The sequence below is a fragment of the Pipistrellus kuhlii genome, unplaced genomic scaffold, assembly GCF_014108245.1.
Source record: "Pipistrellus kuhlii isolate mPipKuh1 unplaced genomic scaffold, mPipKuh1.p scaffold_m20_p_3, whole genome shotgun sequence".
NCBI lineage: Eukaryota > Metazoa > Chordata > Mammalia > Chiroptera > Vespertilionidae > Pipistrellus > Pipistrellus kuhlii.
In genome coordinates this window covers 8612411-8634756 of record NW_023425529.1, presented here as the reverse complement: position 1 = coordinate 8634756, position 22346 = coordinate 8612411, and the positions used below count along the sequence as shown (strand labels likewise).

Below are 22346 nucleotides of genomic sequence, written 5' to 3'. Positions count from 1 at the left end.
ATATGGTAAAGATTTCTAATGGATAGTTGGATACTTAGGTCTGGAGTCTAGGAGGCAGTTCTTGTCTATAAATATAACTTTAGAACTTAAGGGTCCCTAACGTGTAAACTTCTCAAAGCAGGGACCCTGTTTGATGTGTTCACTGCTCTATTTCCAGCACCTGGTACAGTGCCCGTATCATGTATTTGAAAGAAGTATAATCATGAATGGTAGTTAAAACACAGGGGAAATATGTAAAAGGAGAAAAGGCTTAGGAATGCCTGCATTTAAAGGATCATTTGAAGGAGAGAAGCTAGCTGAAGAGATTAAAAAGGGGTTCCTAGCAGGTTAGGAAATGAACCAAAAATATTGGTATCATTTTTTCCCTCTGAAGTGGGCATCACAGTTTGTGACTAGTGTGTGCATCTCTCTCTCTACCATGTGACTGTACGTTCATGAGGTGTGTACCATACTTTCTTTGTCTCACCGTTATCGAAACGAGCACAAAGTCTGGTAGGTAGTAAATCTTAATATTGCAGAATGAATGAAGATAAGTTACCTAAAGAAAGGAATAGCTTCAAAAAGGAGTGTATGGTCAGTATAGTTTCCATTGCAGAAAGGTGAGGTGATTTAAAATTGAAAAGTATTCCTTAGAAATCATTGATGTCTGCCAGAGCCATTTCATTAAAATAGGTAGTGTTTCAGAAACCACATTTGCAGAGGCTAGGGAAATAGGACTGTTCAGAAGGGAATAGCAAGGGGAGAGAGTAACAGGATAACTGGGAGGTGGGGGGTTAAGGAAAGTGAGTATTTGCTTGAGAGACTTGATAATGCTATGAACTGAGGGCCAAAAACTACTAACGAAAAAGAATCTATAAATTCTATAGAGGGAGGAATGACTGGTCAGAGGGTCCTGAAATATGGGGGAGGAATGGGATCAGGAAGAGAGATTAGACTTCCTTAGGAGAGAGGTCAGCTCATTCTCTGAAATGGAAGAGAAGATGGAGAGGGTGGACATAGTCATAAATACCTTTCTAGTTGAGGACAGGAGAAGGCACAAAATTGATGGCATTCATACCTGATGACCTCTATTTTTCCCCCTAAAACGGGAGGCAAGGCCATCTGATGCATGATTTAGTAGAGTTGGAGAACAATGATTCAGTGTTTAGAATGGAAGAGGGAGCTGAGAAGTTGGACACCTGTTTTAGACATTATACACTTTATTTTTCTAAATATTTTCTACCTAATGGTTAATTATTATGAATGACATTTATGGTGCTCATGTTTATGATTTTAAAATGGAAAAATGCCAAGAATTATATGATAAGAACTCTAAGATACAACAATTATCTGCAGTTATTATGTTAATAATTGATCTTTTCCCTTTAATTTTAGGTCCTCACACTTCAGCAAATTTAAGTGTTCTAAGTAGTTGCCTGGACTTAAGAACAGTAATTCCTGAAACTTCTGTATCCAGTACTGTTTGCAGTGCACAGACGATGGTAACCCAGCAGACCATTAAAACTGAATCCTCCAGTACAAATGGGGCAGTTGTTAAAGATGAAACTTCACTAACAACATTCAATACCAAATCTGAAGGTTTGAAATGTATTTCACATACTGTATTTTGAAGCATTTTTGTATGTAAATTCATCAAACTTGTTCTAAATGGGAAATGAAATGTGTTTCACATACTGTATTTTGAACCTTTATTTGTATATAAATCAGATTTATTTTAGCTGGGAGTTGCAGTTCACCTTGAATTGAACTATATATAAAATATAAATTATTTCAATTAAAATTATTATGTAATACTAGAGGCCTGATGCACGAAATTTGTGCAAGGGCCTCAGCCCGCGCAACCCCCACCGGCCCTTGTAGTCCCAGCTTCATCCAGAAGGTTGTCCAGAATGTTATCCTGATGGTAGTTTGGCTGTTTGGTCTAATTAGCATATTAGCACTTTATTATATAGAGTACTATCTGCTGTCTTACATAAAATGTTTAAATTGACACACACTGAAACACAATACCGTGAAAAAAAAACACAATTTTTTTTTCCTTAGAAAAGAGAAAAGATTAGTTTTAGACTATGGAGTAACAATTCTCCCAGCTTGATTGCTTTCTGATTTTGTAAATTCTTTTTTTTTTTTTTTGTGATTAGGAATTGTGTTTTATCTTTGGTAAATATTTGCTGAAGTTCTAGCTGGTTATCAAACCCTGAAAAAATCAACTTTGTGAATTAGTTTGAATTAGAGAGTACATAGTTCTTGTGGTGTTTTTCCCTCTGGCTAATTTTTTATATTTATAATTTATATTTTAATGTGTCTAATAAGTGATTATGTAAGTCTTATCTGATGAATTGTCTAATTTTTAGTTGATGAAACCTGTGCACTGCCTGCAACTAAGATCAGCCGTGTGGAGACACATACTGCAGCAATGCCGTTTTCTGTAAGTATATGACATGGAGACCGTGTGTTTACAGATGGTTAAATAGACTTTAAATACTGAGCATTTTTTACATAAGTTACAGAAATAGTCGTGTGTGTACTCAAGTAATGATTTGACACAGATTGAGAAATAAAAGGTTGAATAGGAAGAATGTTCACAGTAATATTAAGTGAAAAAAGACACACACACAGATGTACATACATATTGTGGTCCCAATTTTATTAAAAAATACACCTAATACATCCATTCATATATCAAAATGCATTCACACACATCCACACTACAATTCTAGATGAATTTTTCTAGGTTGTGGGGCCACAGATAATTTTTATTTTATTCTTTATGCTTTCAATATTTTTCTATAATGAAATGTGTTACTTCCATAATCAGAAATGTATATGTAGATATAGATATGTAAATTACATTAATGGTTTTAGGAGTAAAAAGATATGTTATAGAACATAAAACTTGAATGGCTCTATTGCTAGTTGCTTAATAGGAGAACAACAGAATATTATGATATTGGGTTAGACATACCTATAGGATAGCCCAGTGTTCTCTGACATTGGACAATATTATTTGCTGCCTTACATAAAATATTTAAATCATCCAGATTTAAAGGGAAGCTAGAATTGGTCTGCATGGCACCAAATTTAAAATGCTAGGAAAGTGCTTCACAAAGATATCAAGATTGTCTTAATTAGATAAATATAAGGACAATACATGTTTGTGTGCATGTGTGTGCATATACCTTTTATTTATTTTAAAATTATCAATTATTTCAACTTTATTGCTATGAGCAAGAGTTTTTATTTGACCTAATATTTACTTTTTAGAGTTTTCAAGAGTTGTCTATGGTTTTAATTTTTTTTCCCAATCATGATTTTACTGATTTTGATAGTAATTTACTGTCATTGGCTTTTACCTTTACAGAATGTTAAATCCTAGTGTTCTTAGATTCTTCTCAGGGAAGAATTATTAAAGTGAACTTTTTTTCTCTTAAATCTATTTTGTGATGCATCAGCCAGAATGGTATTTGTTATTTCATTTGGAGCCAGTTGTTTTATAAAAGTTGTTGAAGAGAGTTTTTACAACTTTAAAAATGAAAACAAGTTCAAAACTATTCCTCTTTTTTAAAGAAAAACCTTAAAGACTCTTGATTAGTTCACTTTGTCGTGTGTGATAGCCTAAATAACAAATAATGTGAATTGTAAGCATGTACCTCTGCTGTTATATATTTAAGACAGAAATAAATAACTGAAGTGCACATTTGTTTTGAGCTTCTGGAAACAGTGTCTCATTTATAAAGAAGATGGCTTAAAAAGGTTAGTTCCAGGGATAAGTATAATTCACTTATCATAAAAGTAGCTTAAGGTAGAGGAAGTTTATTTGTTTTAAAGCAAGGTAAAAAATGTAAAACTGTTTAATCTGTTCCTCTTTAGTACATATACTAAAGTGTATTCAAATTGCATTTTAGTTTTGAACATTTTTTCTCCTTTTAGGTTTGGAGAATCACAGGTATTTCAAGTGCAAAGATCACTGAATTTCTGCTAGTTGTTTTTGAATCTAGAAATAAGCCAGCTTGGAATGAATTTTTTCTTATTAGCTCCTTTTGGAGCCAGTTGTATTGTCACACTAAAGAGATTACACTTTCTGAGAGAGTCTCTGAAATGACAATGTTCTATAAAACAGCTGGCATTTTAACATACCACTAGTGGATTGGAAAGCATGCTAACTCCAGCGAGGATGATAGTACAGAGCTACTGACCTGGAGAATGCCTGTCACTCCCTGTGTTTGAATTGGCATCCCTGTTTCACTGTCAGTTGACCTAATCTCTTAAGAGTTTATTTACTTATGAACTATTAATGTTGCGGTGTTTCCCCATATGCTTACTTGTAGATCACTGCATGGAGTTATTAAATCTAGAAATTTATTATATGCTCAATAAGAGTCTTCATAAATTTTTCTTTCTCTGAAATCAGAAAGAGACTCCTTCAACCCCAGTGACCACAACGAAAGCAGGAGAACGACAGTGGTGTGATGTAGGAATTTTTAAAAACAATACAGCGTTGGTGAGCCAGTTTTATTTGCTGCCAAAAGGGAAGCAAAGCATCTCAAAGGTAGCTATTGATGTATTTTCTACACTGAATTATAAGCCTCTAGAATGAGGCTTTTTTTTTTTATGTAACTTTAATTGAAGACACTTGAATGCGTGAAATTAGGATCTGTTCACAATCTGTAATTGAGAATTCTATATACTAGTTATGTTGTATTCTTTTTAAAGGATCTTTCTATAAAATATATCACAAGCAGGTAATTTCTTTATTGATTTTTATTTTTTAATCGGGTAAGCGAGGATATTTTCCCATTGATTTTAGAGAGAGTGGAAGAAAGAGGGAAAGACAGAGAGAAATATCGACGTGAGAGAAACACATCGATTGGTTTCCTCCTGCATGTGCCTTGACAAGGGCCGGGGCATGGGAGAATACCCGGTGAATTCGAGGTATGAGCCCCTGACCTGAATTGAACCTGGGGACCCTTTGGTCCGCAGGCTGACACTCTGTCCACTGAGCCAAACCAGCTAGGGTAATTTAAAAATCTTATGCAATCACTGGGCTGAGTTTTGAGTCATAAATAATATAGTCTGGCTAGTATGGATAAGGATTTTTTGAAATATCTCTAATTTTATTATGTGATGTGTTTAATTGAATGTTTTTCTTACTCTGAACTTTATTTCTGATTTCACAATTTTAAAAAATTAGGCTAGTGAATACCATTTAAGTTTCACTTGGTTCTGAAATCCCTTAAAGGAGGACCTCATACATATAAATAAGACTTTAACCCTGTGAGGATTGTGAAATAGATAACAGCCCCAAAGCATACTGAACTAATTTTTATCTGGAATGGGGAATTTCAAAGAGAGAATTGCCAAGAAATAAATTGAATCTCCCAAAGATCTGCACAAATGGTGAATATATAAGTTATTATATTTTAGTTTTTCTAATATTACTTCCAGTATCCTTTTTCATATTGGATTTTTCCAATTCTTGAAAATAAAATAAAAGTCTTGGTTAATAATTTGTTAGTATTATGCCTATTGAAGTTTCAGAATGCAGTTTGATTTCATATATAAGGAAATATCCATATAAGGTCCTAACAGCTACTTGTTTTTCCTAAAAGGTAAAAAGAACTTAACATTAAGAATCAGTAAACTTGGGCCAGGACCGGTTTGGCTCAGTGGATAGAGCATCTGCCTGCAGACTGAAAGGTCCCAGGTTCGATTCCGGTCAAGGGCATGTACCTTGGTTGCGGGCGCATCCCCAGTAGGGGGTGTGCAAGAGGCAGCTGTTCGATGATTCTCTCTCATCGATGTTTGATGTTTCTAACTCTCTATCCCTCTCTCTTCCTCTCTGTGAAAAATCAATAAAATATATATTTAAAAAAAAGAAAAAAAAGAATCAGTAAACTTGGGTTTACATGATTAGTTCCAGGACTCAACAGTGTGACCTTTGACAAGTCACTCATTTAAGCTCTCTGAGACTCAGTTTCCTATGGAGATGACATAGCTCCCTTAAAATGGGATGATGTGTTGGTGCTACATGTTTCACAGAGGGGTAGTAAAAGTTAGGGAGAATATGTGAAAATTATTTGAAAGCTGTAAATATTATAATCTTCCTACTTAGAGTATGAAATCCAGTTATTTAACATTTATTCAGCTTGGAGATGAGATAGTTGTTACTTTGTTTATAGTGGTTGTTAATTTTTGCTACTTATGTACTCTTCATGTGCACAATATCCTTGCATTTCTTTTTATAATCAGTAATTCTCAACTGGAAGGGCACTTTTCCTGAGTAAGAATCACCAATTTATGGGCTCAATTGTTTTGGTATTGGAGGTCTCATTCCATGTGGGAAAAGGGGGAAATACATAAATGTAGACTAGAACCTTTAAATAATTCATTATTTAAAAGTTTTGGTTAGCCCTAACCAGTTTGACTCAGTGGATAGTGCTTTGGCCTGTGGACTCAGGGGTCCCAGGTTCGATTCCGGTCAGGGGCATGTGCCTTGGTTGTGGGCACATCCCCAGTGGGGAGTGTGTAGGAGGCAGCTGATAGATGTTTCTCACCGACGTTTCTAACTCTATTTCTATCCCTCCCTCTCTATAAAAAAATCAATAAAATGTATTTTTTAATGTTTAATTACAAAATAACTAATTGCACCTTTTCTTTACTTTTGCATGTATTGCATTTTAGCTAGGAAATGCAGATGTCCCTGACTACAGTTTACTTAAGAAACAAGATCTTGTTCCAGGCACAGGATACAGATTCAGGGTTGCTGCTATCAATGGTTGTGGAATAGGCCCTTTCAGCAAAATCAGTGAATTTAAAACTTGTATTCCTGGTTTTCCTGGAGCTCCTTCTGCAGTCAGAATTTCAAAGGTGAGATGTCTGGATAAGACTTGGTTATGTAAATTATTTGAAACTTTGTACATGAAGTAAAACTGTCAATAAAGAGATTCTTGTTAGTGTCTAATGAAATGGGAGATATTTAAAAAGGGTGTATTAAAAGGTTAAAAGAATATTATCTGCTAACCAATCACAATATTTTTTTTTTAACAATTTCTTTTCTTTTTTTAATATATTTTATTGATTTTTTACAGAGGGGAAGAGAGAGAGATAGAGAGCTAGAAACATCGATGAGAGAGAAACATCGACAAGCTGCCTCTTGCACACCCCTACCAGGGATGTGCCCGCAACCAACGTACATGCCCTTGGCCGGAATCGAACCTGGGACCTTTCAGTCCGCAGACCGACGCTCTACCGCTGAGCCAAACTGGTTTCGGCCAATCACAATATTTTTAAGAACCAGATTTCAAGCAGGATTACAGCATCCAAGTTAAAGAAAGAGAAATCTGCTGTTTCTTAATATTAATTGTATTCTTGTTTATGGAACCAAAGGTTTGTGCTGGAAAAATTTAATAGAATACATAAAATTGGATTATATTTTATCCTAAGGTCCTGACCCATTAAAATTTTAGAGAAAATACCTGCTTTCAAGCAAGAAAAATACCTTTCTTGGCATAAGACAAGCAGACAATTAAGCCTAGATATGTTTTTGAAAAGTGGGCATTAATTACACATGCAGATCCAATTAAGGTAGGTTTTTAAAACTCAACAATAAAAGTTCTAACATCTAATACAAAAAGCACTTTGTATTCTTAAAGGTAGAATTAACATAGTAGAGAAAACTTCAGAACCTTCACCAGTTTTTTTCCTCTCCTCTCTTCAAGAATGTTGAGGGTATCCATCTTTCCTGGGAACCTCCAACTTCACCTTCTGGAAATATTTTGGAATATTCAGCCTATTTGGCAATCCGCACAGCACAAATACAAGATAATCCAAGTCAACTTGTTTTTATGAGGATTTATTGTGGTCTTAAGACATCATGTATAGTGACCACTGGGCAACTTGCAAATGCACATATTGATTATACATCCAGACCTGCCATTGTGTTCAGAATATCAGCAAAGAATGAAAAGGGATATGGACCAGCTACACAAGTTCGATGGCTTCAAGGTAACAATAAAAAAGGACCTTTAAATTGAATTGTTTTTACTAAAGCTATTGTGATTATGATTATTTATTAGTAACTGGTTATGAAGATTTGTCATTTAAAAAGAGTATTCTTTGAATTTCTAGCAGTTCTGAATTTGAATTTGTAAGCTGTTCTTAAAATGTATTTGCTCAATTCTAGATCCAAATAAAAATAGAAAAGAAGCAAAGACTCTCTGAGATTTAGTATATGGATTCTTTGTTTTAGTTATAGCTCTTTTATAAAAGAAAATAGTAAAATTGAGATAAAAGCTAGAAGACATTATTACCCCAATATATTTTATAAAGGTCATGTAACTCAGTCATCCTAGGGTTATTGAGGAGATTCTAGTAACTGGCTGTTGTACACTGTGCTGTCTTATACCGTAAACATTCCCTACATTGCCCTGACTATGAGTACTTCCTCTAACTTTATATGATCAGTGATCCTCTCACTAGTGTCTCCTATTGAGTAATATTTGTTTTATTAGTCTTAGCAGCCATTTCTTCGTTTATATATATTTGGAACAGAACTTACTGAAATCTAAAAAGAGGCAAGTTCAGAAACTGCTTTTGAATTTTATTATTTTCCCAAATTATGGCAAAATATAATGGGTTTTCTCATTAGGGTGATATATTGGAATATATTTTTGGCCAAAGCACTTAACTTATCTGGCCCTCAATTTCCTCATTAATAGATGAGGGAGTTTTAAAAATTTACTTTTAAGGTCCCTTTCAGCACTTAAATTCTATATTCTCATCAGAAGTGAAGTATGTCCCTGAACATTTTAACATCATTTTCATTGGCCCTAACTTTGCTTTTGCTAAAACTAAAACATTCAAAATTAAACCGCACATTCCCCTTATTGAAAAAAAGAAAGAAGCACCTTAAAAAGACACAGATTTTGAAATAGTGTTTTAAACATTTGTAAGATTTTTGTAAATGCTCTAAATATTTTATTTTTGCATTGTTTTTACCTCAAAATTGTATAAAAATATTTACAATTGAAATATAAGCATTAGATAGCTTACTCAGGTTCCATTACAACCTTAAAGATGCAGATAGGCATTGTGGATGCTCTGCTACAGGTAATCTGTTTTAAATCGTTTAGGAATTTCTTGGTTTCACTGCCTATTCAAATTGGGAATAGATACAGAGCAATAATTGCACAAAAATATTTCAAACTAAGAACTGCAGTAACTGCAGCGGCACAGGTCTATCTTTTTTATATCTTATAACCTATGCCAGTTTAGGTTGACTGAGTAGCTATGTCCTCCAACTTCATGTATAATACTCCACACAAAGATAGATTTAATTGTGCAGAATTGATATACTATATGTATGTTCCAGTTACTAATTTAAAGTGTATAGAATATTTTAATATATAATTTTTGTAAAGAACTGGGATTTTTATACCACAGTATTTGTAATTAATGTGTCTCATTAAGTAAATTTCTCTTGAAGAAATATGCAAGTTGTTAGATACATACTGAGTGATTTCCAAACTCTAAAGATAAAATAAATGCACTACTATGGTGTTATTAGAATATCTTTTTTTGTGGCTGTATGAATCCTTAATCTTTAAATGTGTATTTTACAAACAATGTTTACAAGGAGCTTCTCTGGTTTGTTATCCCAGCACCACCCTTGGTGAGAGCTTCATTCTGCATTTGTTTAACTCATATGCTTTGCTTTTTGGCATATGCTTGCTTTTTGCACTAGTAGAATTTTACCTCATTATTATGTTTGTTATCATTTGTATAGCTTCCATAATGTGTCGATATAGGCTAAACAAAAACATAACCAAAGTTAAAATAAATGGTAAGCAATTTTGCACATATTAAATGCTAGGGTTTGTTGTGTATGTGTGTGCATTTAGTTATAAAGAGTAAGAATGGAAAGTTATAGTAAGTATGTGTATCAGGCCCAATTATTTTAATGACCTGTTTGCTTTATTAGAAAAAGGTCTGGCTGTAAGTCCTTTAGTCTCTGTATAAATTAACAGTTTGTATCATGAAGCACTTCTCTTAATGACAAGGAATAAGCTGATTTTAAGCAAAGAATGGAATATTTGTTTGAGTATGCTTTGCTTATATTTTGTATTTGATTTAGTTTACTTTGCTTAAATGCTTCTACTGTCCTAGACCAGGAGATGAATATGAACTTTTGGTTCTAACGTCTGCCTTATTTTCTAGAAAGGTATTCTTTCTTTCCGAAAGGATTTGTTAAAATAGCAAATGTTTTTACTTGGAGAACTGGCCAGAGTCTATTATCATTATTTAGCATTTGTACATTAAATGCTAGTCACATTTATCTCTCTGATAAGTGATTGGTGACTGAAAGATGCCATTGAGAAATCTCTGTGGCTTTGACATTAACAGTTAATAAGACCTCTTTGAGCTGTGTGTTCATGATTAGAATGGATTGGAGTAAATAATAAGAGAAGCGCATTTAGCTAGTGATTGGTACATTTCTAAGGGGAGATCCCAGTTGAGTAGCAGTAGGCTATGTAATGCAGATGTCATAAGAGGATTTACACTTAGTTAAATTAGTTTTTTTACTGCTCCCACCTGGGTAGGCAATTCAGATGTACAAGTCTTTGTGCCACGGTCTTCTTCCTGGGCTCTGCAACTTTGGTTCATTTATGTAGTAAAAAGATTTTGATGTTGCATGCTCTAGAATTATGTTTTCTAAAATATTGTATTGGTTTCATTTTAATTTAGTAACCTGTTTTGACAATTTAACTAGAATTAAAATAGGGTATTATAAACTCACTTTCACCTGCATTTTTTTTTTAATGGAAATAATCTCATTGCATGTATGAGGCCCCCTGCCCTATAACCCAATTACGTAAATATAATCTATAAGCAGGTGAAACTGTTGATCATTATTTCAAAGACTTGTAGACTAGTAAAAATTTGTTCTGATTAGAGATATAGTCTACTATAACTGGAGATTTTTTTATTAAAAGTGCAGCACTTGTAGCATAAAAATCATTTGTAACATTGGATATAAAGAGATTATTAGTATTTAAAATTATTGTTGTCATTTGGTCATAAATGAAGTAAGTTGCAAAATAGACTTGGTCTTTCACCACTTAAGGTTTAACTGCAGTTATGTTTTTCAAGATTTACTTTAGGCAGTTTTATGTATTGTGTACCAATGATATGTAAAATAAAGCACCTTTTCTACTATTACCAAGTATAGGTGTTATTTATTTTGAACTATATGAAAGAAAAAATAGTGATGGCAGAGTAAACTTATAGAAGTGTTGATTTTATATTAGTCATGTAAAATAACATAGGCAGGTTCATAAAGAATGGATTGTGTCTAAAAACTTGTTTTTAAGTTAGTGGATTGTGTTAGGTAGTCATTTTTTTGCAGGAATGTAAAGCCTAAGCCTATTGTAGCTGAACTATCAATAGTATGTTTGTAAGTAAAAAGGCAAATAGTTCCAAACACAGTCTAAACTTGTCACCTCTTTTTTTGTCTTCTACTTACTCTTTAAATTTTTTTTATTAAAGCATAGTTAGCATATAATATTAGTTTCAGGTATACAACAGTGATTTAACATTTATATACCGCATGATGGGACCACCACGATAAGTCTAGTACCCATTTGTCTTGAAGCAAAGTTAATGATGATCTAATTGACTATTCTCTGTGCTGAATACACTATTCGTCCCGTGGATTATTAATTTATAATTTGAATTTTTTCATCTCTTATTCCTGTTCACCTTTGCACCTATTTCTATGCCTGCCTCCCCTTTGAGGGTTTATTTCTGTTTATTTGTTTTGCTTTTTTTTTTTTTACTTCCAGATATAAGTGAAATATATTTAATTTTTTTTTCCTTATGCTTTTCACCCATTTTTAACTCACAGTTGCTACACCATGGAAATGGATCTTGTGAAAGGTCAGAAATACTTCTCAGTTCCCAGATCCAGTGAATTCTTTGGTTTTACTAGTCATATTAACCATTCTCTTGACCCTGTCACAAGTCTTTTTTGTTGTTGTTTCTTTGATACCATGTTCTGCCATTATGTATTTCTGTCTCCTTTCCCACCCCTACTGAACTTGTCCATTTTTTTCAAGATTCTGGTCAAATTTTGCCAACCTGATGAAATGAAGCAGTTCCTGGCATTCCAATTACGGGTGGATTTTATCCCTTCTTCTTGTACCCCCACTGTCCTTGTTAAATCTCCTTTCATAGCTGCCTCTAGATGGTGCGCCCTGTTTGTTCCTCTCCCTCTGGCAGGTGGGAGATCTCTGCAGCGGAGCCTGGGTTCTTATGTCTCTCCCACATTACCCACGTAGCTGGTACTGAAATATTTCAACAAATTATTACAGAAAGTTGTCGCCTTTGTATCTCTCCATACTTTCACTCCCCTTTATCAAGTTGTGGTTAAAAGGGGAGGGAGACTCTGAAAGGAAAAGAGTTTTTAGCAGATTTAATAAGCCTTTGGAGGAAATGAAGTCTCCAGCTTCGTCTTCCCCTGTCCTGCTATTATTACTTAGGTTCCTGAGAGAAGTTCTGGGATAAATAAGGGTATGTCCCAAATTTACTAGGCTAAAAGAGTTTAATGTAGATGTGCCCAGATCTCAAGAGGGAGCCTGTGGTCTAAAAGATCTCAGCATTTAGTGAAATCAGTCGTAATTGCTAGGATGTCATTTTTAACATTGGATGATCAGGAGAATGAACTAAAAATATTTTCAAAGTTAACTTCTCTGTTTCCCTGTAGGCAAGCCATGGATAGTTGTCTAACATTAGAAAAAACTATTTACTGTTAATATTTAAGCACAGGGGACTGCTGGAGGACATGGAACACCAGCATTAGAGCCACACTGGATTCCGTTACATTCCCAGTCAGGTCTCTTTGTCTCCTCTGAGCTTGAGGGACAAAGGAGTCTTAAACTACTGGAGAACAAAATAACATTGGCACACCTTCCTTCCAAGCTTCCCAGGTGTAGTTGGGAATCCCCATACTTATATATTCTATGATCTGGAAAAGACTTTTTTACCAGGCGTGGGAAAACATGAACTACAACATTCTGCATAGAAACAATAAATTCTATAAAATGAACGAAGAATGAAAGGCTATAAAATTCAAGGATATCAGCCTCCTTGTCCAAAATAGATTTTTTTATTAGTATTCATTTACTTCTTTTCTGACCTCTGAAGAACTAAAATCAGGAAAATGTCCACTTGTGTGATTATTCCTCTCACCTCGGACATCTGAAAATGAGTATGTTGAGGTTCTTTTGTTTTGCATAGTTGGTATCTTGCATAACTTGATTTGAGCAAGAAGCTTGTACTTAAAGTTAATCAGACTCACAGTCTGACTACCGCTCATGGTAGTACTTCAGATTCCAGTCTTGAGAATACAGGGTTATGAAGCCTGTGGTAGAAAGTTATAGATGTGAGGCTGTGGAGGGAACAGAAGGATTTCTTATTTCCTGATTTGATTTGCTGGTTCAGCAAAACGTCTTTGCAGAATGCTCAGAGATGTCAGGGAATTTACATTACAATCTCTGAAGTGCAAAAAGTATGGATTGGAGGCATATCAGATGTGAAAGCTGGAGCAGAGAAGGAAATGGTCCCTCATCCTACCCACTCTCCCTTCCCGGTCCCCTTACCACCCAAAGCCAAGCTGAAAGAGACTTCATTCATTACTCAGCATGAGAATTGAGAAGGTATAAAAAGAAACCCTCTGTGTCAGAGCATACACAAGTTAAAAATAAAAGGTAGCAGCTGGTATTTGTTTTTGAACGTGAGGTTAACTCTTCCCACAAGTAAATCATGGTCCAATAGGTGTTCAGCTCTGACCAAGAGGATTTATTCGTTCCTCCTCCTATCTGGGGAGGTAGGAGTTCCCTAAGCACTTGAGAAAGGTGCCCCCCCCCCCCCAACTTTCTGTTTTTGTTTTTGTTTTTTTAAAATATATTTTTATTGATTTTTCACAGAGAGGAAGAGAGAGGGATAGAGAGTTAGAAACATTGATGAGAGAGAATCATTGATCAGCTGCCTCTTGCACACCCCCTACTGGGGATGTACCCACAACCAAGGTACATGCCCTTGACCTGAATCGAACCTGGGACCTTTCAGTCTGCAGGCCGACGCTCTATCCACTGAGCCAAACCGGTCCCAGCTCTTTTTTTTTTTTTTTTTTTTTTAATATATTTTATTGATCTTTTACAGAGAGGAAGGGAGAGGGATAGAGAGTTAGAAACATCGATGAGAGAGAAACACAGATTCAACTGCCTTCTGCATATTCCCTACTGGGGATATGCCCACAACCAAGGTACATGCCCTTGACAGGAATTGGACCTGGGACCCTTCAGTCCACAGGCTGATCCACTGAGCCAAACTGGTTAGGACACAGTCTGTTTTTTATAGGAGACGGAGGAAAAACGCTACAGGTCTGATAATTACCATCCGGTATAACCAAGGTGTGCATGCGCATAGCATGTAAGAGAGTGGGCATTGTTCTGAAGGTCCAAGGAACTGTTCATCCAAAATCATTTTGCTCTCAGTTGCTGGCTAGCGCCCCCTGGTGGCATTGTCCATGCCAGCTTAAATATGGGTAAGATTTGGGTCTTGTGGCCACCTGAGAATTTTTTTAAATAGCTACAGCAATGTCTGGAACTTTTTGATGAGTAGGGAAATCTACTTCCTACTTCCCCATTTCCTGGGAGTGGTTTTCCAGCCATTTACTGCCGGGCTTAGTCTACCTCTTTCACCAACTCCCTAACTCAAGATAATACCTGAACCCTGCCCTGTTTGGGTATGGGGGATAGATAGTTTTAAGATCTTTTTTTTCTCTCTCAAAATTGCAAATTGTATGCTGAAATTGGTAGCTAATGCCCTGAACGTTGTACCTTCACTGTGTCTTGTTTGATCTGCAAAGTACCACAGCCATTGATGACCTTGGCAAAGACAAGATTGCAAAATTGTTTATGACATCTGAGTGATCAGCCTGGACCTACGACTGATCGATGTGGAGAAACTGTAAATAGCTATGCACTTTTCATATTTTTTTATTAACATAAATGTATTATTAGAAGAATGCGCCGCAGCGGGGAGGGGAGGAGGATCTGGGGGAGATAATAGATCAACCGAAGGACTTGTATACATGCATATAAGTACAACCAATGGACATAAAACTATGGGGAGGGAGGGGATATGGGGGAGGGAGGGAGGGGGGCAAAAAAAAAATCATTAAAATATGTAAAAAAATAAATAAATAAATTAAAAAAAAAAAAAAAGAAGAAGAATGCGCCAAAGGGAATTTGTACTTTTGAAAGTCAACAGAATTCAGTAAAGAAGCGGTGTTCTTGTCAGTGTATTTTGGAATTTGCATCATCTATCGCTTCATTCTCACTTCATACAAATGATTATACCCAGTGTACAAAATAACCAGTTAACCAGAATTATTCTAGTGACTCGGAGCCTGGCAGTGCTTATAATATCTCATAGGATCCTGATCCTACAGGAACTTGGTTAACTTCCGTGAGAAACAGCCCATGCTCATTCCTTTTTTCATATTATCAAGTACTTCTTCCCCACCAGTTACAATAATTGGCTGATTTGCAGTGCCCAGAAGTGGGTGAAATACTGGGGAGATGTTCCCTCTCTTTGTTGATGAAATTATGTATTACATAACCTTATGCCATTTTTGTTTTATATGTTTTGTGAAATAAATGATCATGCATGTGGTCAACCAGTAGCTTAAGAACTAGAACATTCTCAGATGCCTAGAATCCTCCATTTGTCCTCCCTTCAAACACACCACAGGAGGCAAACATTATTCTGGATTTTTTTGTTAATAATTCCATGTTTTTATTTATGCTTCTACCATCTATGTCTATATCCCTAATACATTGTTTAGATGTTCCTGTTTCTGAACTGTTATGTAAGTGGCATTATACAGGATGTATTCTTCTGTGACTTTTTTCTGACAATTGTTTTTGAGATTCCATCCATGTTTGTACATGTAACTGTATTTCACTTGTTTTCCCTGCTGTATAGTATTCCATTACCTGACTATACCACAGTTTATCTGTTCTGTTCATGGAGATTTGGGTTTCCAGTTTTTAGTTGTTATGAACGATGCTGCTATGAACATTCTGCCAATTACAGTGTAAGCTCTGTGTGGGCAGGGATTTTGTCTTTTTTGCCCGTTTCGACATTCACAACGTCTAGAACAATGCCTCCACATATATTTGAGGAATGAATGGATTCTTGAATATGTATCCTGATGGCACATGCTCAAGAGTTGCTCTTGGGCGTTGTTTTCAAAGTGTAGCCCAGGGACCTCTGAGGGTCCCCGAGACCCTTTCAGGGGGTCTCTGAGGACAAAACTAGTTTCATAGAAATAGTAAGACATTACTTGTCCTTTTTACTCTCATTCTTCATGAGTTTACATCACATGGATAGCTAATCCAGTGTGTGCCTGTGTATTTTTGTGTTTTGAAAATGTCTCTTAATTTCTAATACAACAAATATTTATAAATATAACCCACATGAACAACAGCAATTTGAGATCAGTAATTGTTAAGGATGTAAAGAGGCCCTAAGACCAAACATTTGAGAACCGCTGCTCTAAGAAGCAGGTTTTCCTTGTCCATGCTGAACTGCCTGGTAAAGCATTTATACCGGTTTACACTCCCCCTGGCAGTGGTTGAGTGGCATTGCTCCACGTCTTGGCAAACTCGTGGTCTTCACCGTCTTTTATACTTGTCAATTGGAAGGCTGTTATATTGTGTCTTACTATGGGTTTCATTCGAAGTTCCCTGATAATTACTGAAATTTAGTTTTTCCCCCTATGTAAACATATTTCCTTTGCTATAAAGTTTAGTTTTTGTCCATATATAAAAATGTTTTCTTTTCATGTCTTTTGCCCACTTTTCTGTCTGGTGTGTGTCTTCATTGATTTATATTTCTTTATATATTCTGGATACCAATCCTTTGTCATTTAAACATGTTGCATATATACTTCTCCCAGTTTGTCTAATATCTTTTGTAATTGTATTGAATCTGTTGACCTCATTTTGGAGAAATTTATTTTCAATAATGAATCTTCCTAGCCAAAAACATTGTATGTCTCTCCGTTTATTTGGCCTTTTAATATCTCTCAATAAACTTGAATAATTTTTTCCCCATAAAGGCTTTCATGTCTTAGATTTCTTTCTAGGAGTTTTGTATTTTCTATGCTATGGTAAGTTTTATTTTTTTTAAATTACTTTTTATTCTAACTGGTTGTTGCTGATTATACATATACTAAGGGCCCAGTGCACAAATTCATGCACCTTGAAAGGAACTATAGGCCTTGGGGCTGCAGTGGGCACTGGGGCAGGTGTAGGCCCATCGTTTGTGGCCCTGCCTGGCCTCTCCCACGGCAGCCCCTGGTCCCGTCTGCCTGCAGCCCCGCTCCCGCTGCCACTTCTCCCATGCGCTGGTGCTGGCCCCGCTCACACCTGTTGACAGTGCGGAGTGATTGGGCCTGGCACCAGCAGCGGAGCTGGCATGTCAGTCGGTGTGAGCAATGGGGACTGGCACCGGGTGCCAGCAGCAGGTGCAAGTGGCAGCGCCAGCAGTGAGTGTGAGCAGGGCCAGCACTGGCAGCAGGTGCGAGTGCCCGGTGGGACCACTGCGCATGGGAGCAAAGAATTTTCAGTAACCACCAGAGGCTCGCCTTGGTCTGCTGCCCCCACTCACCTGCTCCACCATCCCACTACAGCCAGTGCCCACCATGTTCCATGTGCTCCCCCTGGTGGTCAGTGCATGTCATAGCGACCGGTTGTTCAGTTCTGCCATTCGGTCTATTTGCATATTAGCCTTTTATTATATAGGATTGTTACTATGTGTTGATTTTTGGATCCAGCAACCATGCTAGACATTTATTAGTTCTAAGAATATATTTAGATGTCCTTTTGAATTTTTATATAATTATATCATCTGCAAATAGTGAAATTTTCTTCCTTTCTGATCCTTTTACCTTTAAAAACATTTCTTCTTACGTGTCTGCAGTGGCTAAGGCCTGGAGTATAGTAAAGAACTGATAGTGAACATCCTTGTCTCAGCCTCGATTTAAAGGGAATGCTTTCAACATTTCAGTTCAGTATTTTTTTCCCCAAAAAAAAGTCCTTTGTCAGGTTAAGGAGAGATTCCCTTCAAGTTGGCTAATAGCTTTAATATGAATGGATGTTGAATTTTATTACTTTCTATCTATTTAAATGGTAGAATGTTTTATTTTTAATGTTAATGTATAAAATTGTGGTAGTTGGCTTTTTAATATTCAACTGATCTTTAATTGCTAGGAAAAACCCAACTTTGTCATGGGTGTGTATGCATGCACTCGTGCATTTTAATACATTGTTGGACTCAATTTGCCAGTGTTCTGTTTAGATAATTTACGCCTGTATTGATGAGTGAAATCGGTCTATATATTCCTTTCATGTCTCGTCGTGGTATCAAGGTTAGACTAACCTCATGTAATGAGTTTTTCAATTGTCTGGAAGAGATTCAGATTGGGCCTTTTTTTTTTTTTTTTTTTTGTCTTTTTTTTTTTTTCTTTTTTAACATCATTGACTTCACAGAGGAAGGGAGTGGGCAAGAGAGAGAGGAACATCAATGATGAGATAGAATCATTGATTGGCTGCCTCTTGCATGTCCACACTGGTGATCGAGCCTGCAATCCAGGTATGTGCCCTTGATTGGAATCAAACCTGGGACCCTTCAGTCCGCAAGCCCATGCTCTATCCACTGAGCTACACCAGCCGGGGCTGGACCTTGTCTTAAAGCCATTTGTCATTAAGAGAAGAATTTTAACTATTGCTTCCACTTCTTTAGGGGTTGTAGGATCATAAAGATTTCATGCTGAGTCAGTTTTGTATATGTGCTGCCGAAGCAAGCACACAGTCAGTTTTGATTAATAAATTTTTCTAGTGATTTCTCCATTTCATCTTAGTTTAAAATTTTTTATATATGAAGCCATGTTACTTTTACATTTTTAGTTTCCACAGCACCTGTACTTATGAGCCTTTCTCATTCCTATTAGTTTATTTGCACCTTTTAAAAAATTAAAAAAATAAATATCCCAGAGCTTCAAATATATAACCCAATTGTTATTTTTAAAGTTATTTCCAAATGCCAGGGTGTGTTATATATTTGTTTTTTGTTTTTGGTGGAGATGCTGGGGACTGAAGTGTTATAGTTGATTAGCATTTTGTAGAGAATATGAGCTATAAAGTTTCAGTTTTCTGAAATGAAATAGCTTTATGATTTATCACGTGATCAGTTTTCATGCATGTTCCATATACTTGAAAGGAATGTGTGTTCCCCAATAGTGGAGTATCATGTCTATTAAATAAAACTTATTAGTTGTTCTGTGTCAATCTTTATACTGATTCATCTTTTGCTTGATTTCTAATTTCCTGAAGTCTCACAATCTGATTATGATAGATTTTTCAGCGTCTCTTGAAGTTATCATTAATTTTCTTTCTTTTTTGGCTTTATTATTAGATACATACTAATTTAGAATTCTGTCTTCCCTGGTGAATTTTGGACCCTTTATAACCATGCAGGGACTCAGTAGTTTTGCTATTTTTGTTACTATTGCAAGATTTTGGTTAGTCTTTATCTGAATATCTTAGATCTGTCTTTGGTCTTATATTTTGAATTTACAGGAGACACACTCAAAGGACCAAAGAGAAACTATCTTTTTAATTGCATAGGTTTGTATGTGTGTGTGTATATATATATATATATATATATATATATATATATATATAGCGTTATTACTTTTATTAGTTATTGTATTATCTATTTGTTTTTTTTTAAAATATATTTTATTGATTTTGTACAAAGAGGAAGGGAGAGAGATAGAGAGCTAGAAACATCGATGAGAGAGTCATCAATCAGCTGCCTCTTGCACACCCCCCACTGGGGATATGCCTGCAACCAAGGTACATGCCCCCGACTGGAATCGAACCCGGGACCCTTCAGTCCCCAAGCTGACGCTCTATCCACTGAGCCAAACCGGTCCCGGCTGTATTATCTATTTGTATTACAACTGCCTGCACATTTATATTTATTGTGATTGTGATTACAAATATGTTGGATTTATTTCTAGGTCCTTATCATAAATTATATCTTTTTTGGGAGTGGGAGGGGTTATTTCCCCCTCTATCTGTTGATTGTTGTGTGTGTTTTTTAATATCTTCACCAGATATGTTTTTATTTATTCTCAGAGATAAACAGATGTGAGATAGAAACATCCAACAGTTGCCTCTTGTACATATCCTAACAGGGATTGAACCTGCAACCTGACTGGGAATAATCAAAATGCAGCCTTTTGGTGTATGAGATGACTCTGCACCAACTGAGCCACTTGGCCAGGGCTTTATTTCAATGAGTTTTATTTGGTTTACAAATCTTCTTGTTTGTTCTCTGTGTAATCTTTTGCTCATTGTTCGAATTTTCTCTGCTTCTATTCCTTTACAAATTACTTTTGCCTTTAGAGTCCTTGCGAGTGATTCCACTGTTGTATACCCTGTGTTGTTTTTCTCTCATAGTGCCATTTTCCTCGAGTTTAATGACATTTTAAACTTACTTTCCTTGGGAAATAGGAATTATTTGAAGCGTGGATTGAAATTGCTCTGCCAGACACTGCAGGGGGAGCTACCAGCCTGAAACCACTTGGCCAGCTTGAAGGTTGTGGTTTTCAGGTCACAGACCTGGAGGGTGGGCTTGTGTGAATTTGTGGGAGCTGGTGACTTATCCCCCTCACCCAGCACAATGGAGTCAGGCAGATTTCCTAGCTGCTCGCTTTTCTGTGTGGCCCTCTGGACTCTGTGAGCCTCAGGCTTTAGGTCCAGGCCCCCCGCTGCTGCTGTCTCATGGTCTCAGGGAAGAGTGGGGTCTGGTAATGGCTCACTTCACAGGTTTCCTCTTTTCACCTAATTTGGGAGCTTTGCAATGGCTTTCATATCAACTCAGTGATATATTTTAAGATATTATATATTAATATTAATTTACAGTGTTGCTTCTATTTTTCCAACATTTGGTTTATAAGCTGGGGGTTATCAAGAGTATCTAGACTGCCTTTCAATTGGAAATGAAGTCCAAGTTAAAATTGCTTTTTTTTGCCCTTGATGTAAGTAGGAAACATGGTAGTCTGTAGTCTACAGAATTCCAGGGTGCCACGCTCTCAGCTTTGCGCTGTCCAACATAGCACCTTTATGAGACTGCAACTTGCAAGGTTAGAAATATACAGAAGCCATTCTTTAGTTATACTCTTCCTCTAAAAGAATGGCTCTGCCATTTCCTTAAATGGCTAGCCCAATATTACTCCTTTGTGTTCTTTGATTAGTCATTGCTTTGGTCTGAAAAGAGGATTTGGATCTGATTTCTTGTAAACATAGCACTGGGGATTGTATATGCATGAATAAGCCTCTTGGCATACCTATCCTGGCTGAAGGCACTGTCTGTTATGACTTATCTTTTGCCCAGCAACTAGTTTTAAATCAATTACCCGGTGTTTAAGGTTTGAAAATACCTTCCATTCACATGTACTCTGAAATTGAACTCTGGAAAAGGTACAAAAGACACAAAATTGTTACTGTTTTTTTAGAGGACAAAGTCGACCTAAATTATACCTTAGAGGCAAGAGTTTATGCTGTAGTGCCATAAATTTTTAATCTTATTTCTGTGGAAGATGGAGAAATTACCTGTCAAACGTGTAACTTTCACCCCCAAAACTAATCCATGGACATTAGGTTATACAGACAGAGCCAGCACATACCTGACTTTTTGGGCATGAACACTCGCTGGCATAAACCTTGGCATAGGAGTTCTTAGAATACATTGCCTCGCATGTGTCTCTAATATGCAGTGCAAATTAGAGAAAACAGAAAACTTTCTGGAAGCAGGGTCAGGGAAACCTGTAACTATACTGTTGCACAAGTTTACATTTAAGAAAGGTGATGGCCAGAAGCCAGAGAAATTAACCCATCCCAATGTCAACTGTGGTACATGATTTGAAGGGATTCTGCCTTAGTTTTAAAATCCTAAAAATCAGGTATAAATAATAAGTCTTGAAATAAGTATCTAAGGGGCTCCTATCTGTCCCTTCTCTGCCTCATAATAATAGAGATGCTTTACTCCAGAGAGAATTTTACTATTTTACCTTCCTAGTGTCATATAATTGGGTATGAGGATGTTTTAAGCTATTTGTATTTCTCTTCCTCCTATCGTATAGTATCTATTATTTTCATTTCTTAAAAAAAAAAAAAAAAAAAAAAAAGCCTTATTGCCTGTTTCTGGAT

The 22346-nt window shown here is 36.1% G+C and overlaps 1 protein-coding gene across 8 annotated transcripts in view; it reads left to right on the top strand.

Annotated features, from left to right (window-relative positions):
- HCFC2 (host cell factor C2) overlaps positions 1–17174 on the top strand; it is a 44351-nt gene extending 27177 nt beyond the window's left edge. For 4 of the 8 annotated variants that reach the window (XM_036455126.2, XM_045587579.1, XM_045587576.1 and 1 more), the window contains 5 exons: positions 1375–1578; positions 2355–2428; positions 4412–4549; positions 6682–6867; positions 7719–11217. In XM_036455126.2, the coding sequence (XP_036311019.1) occupies positions 1375–1578; positions 2355–2428; positions 4412–4549; positions 6682–6867; positions 7719–8033 (917 nt within the window). In that variant the 3' untranslated portion in view covers positions 8034–11217. Of the gene's footprint in view, positions 1–1374; positions 1579–2354; positions 2429–4411; positions 4550–5346; positions 5398–6681; positions 6868–7718; positions 11218–12113; positions 12174–15746 lie in introns of those variants that run through there. The other 4 variants (XM_036455128.2, XM_036455130.2, XM_036455133.2 and 1 more) reach the window with 4 other exon arrangements.
- The last annotated feature ends 5172 nt before the right edge of the window (positions 17175–22346 follow it).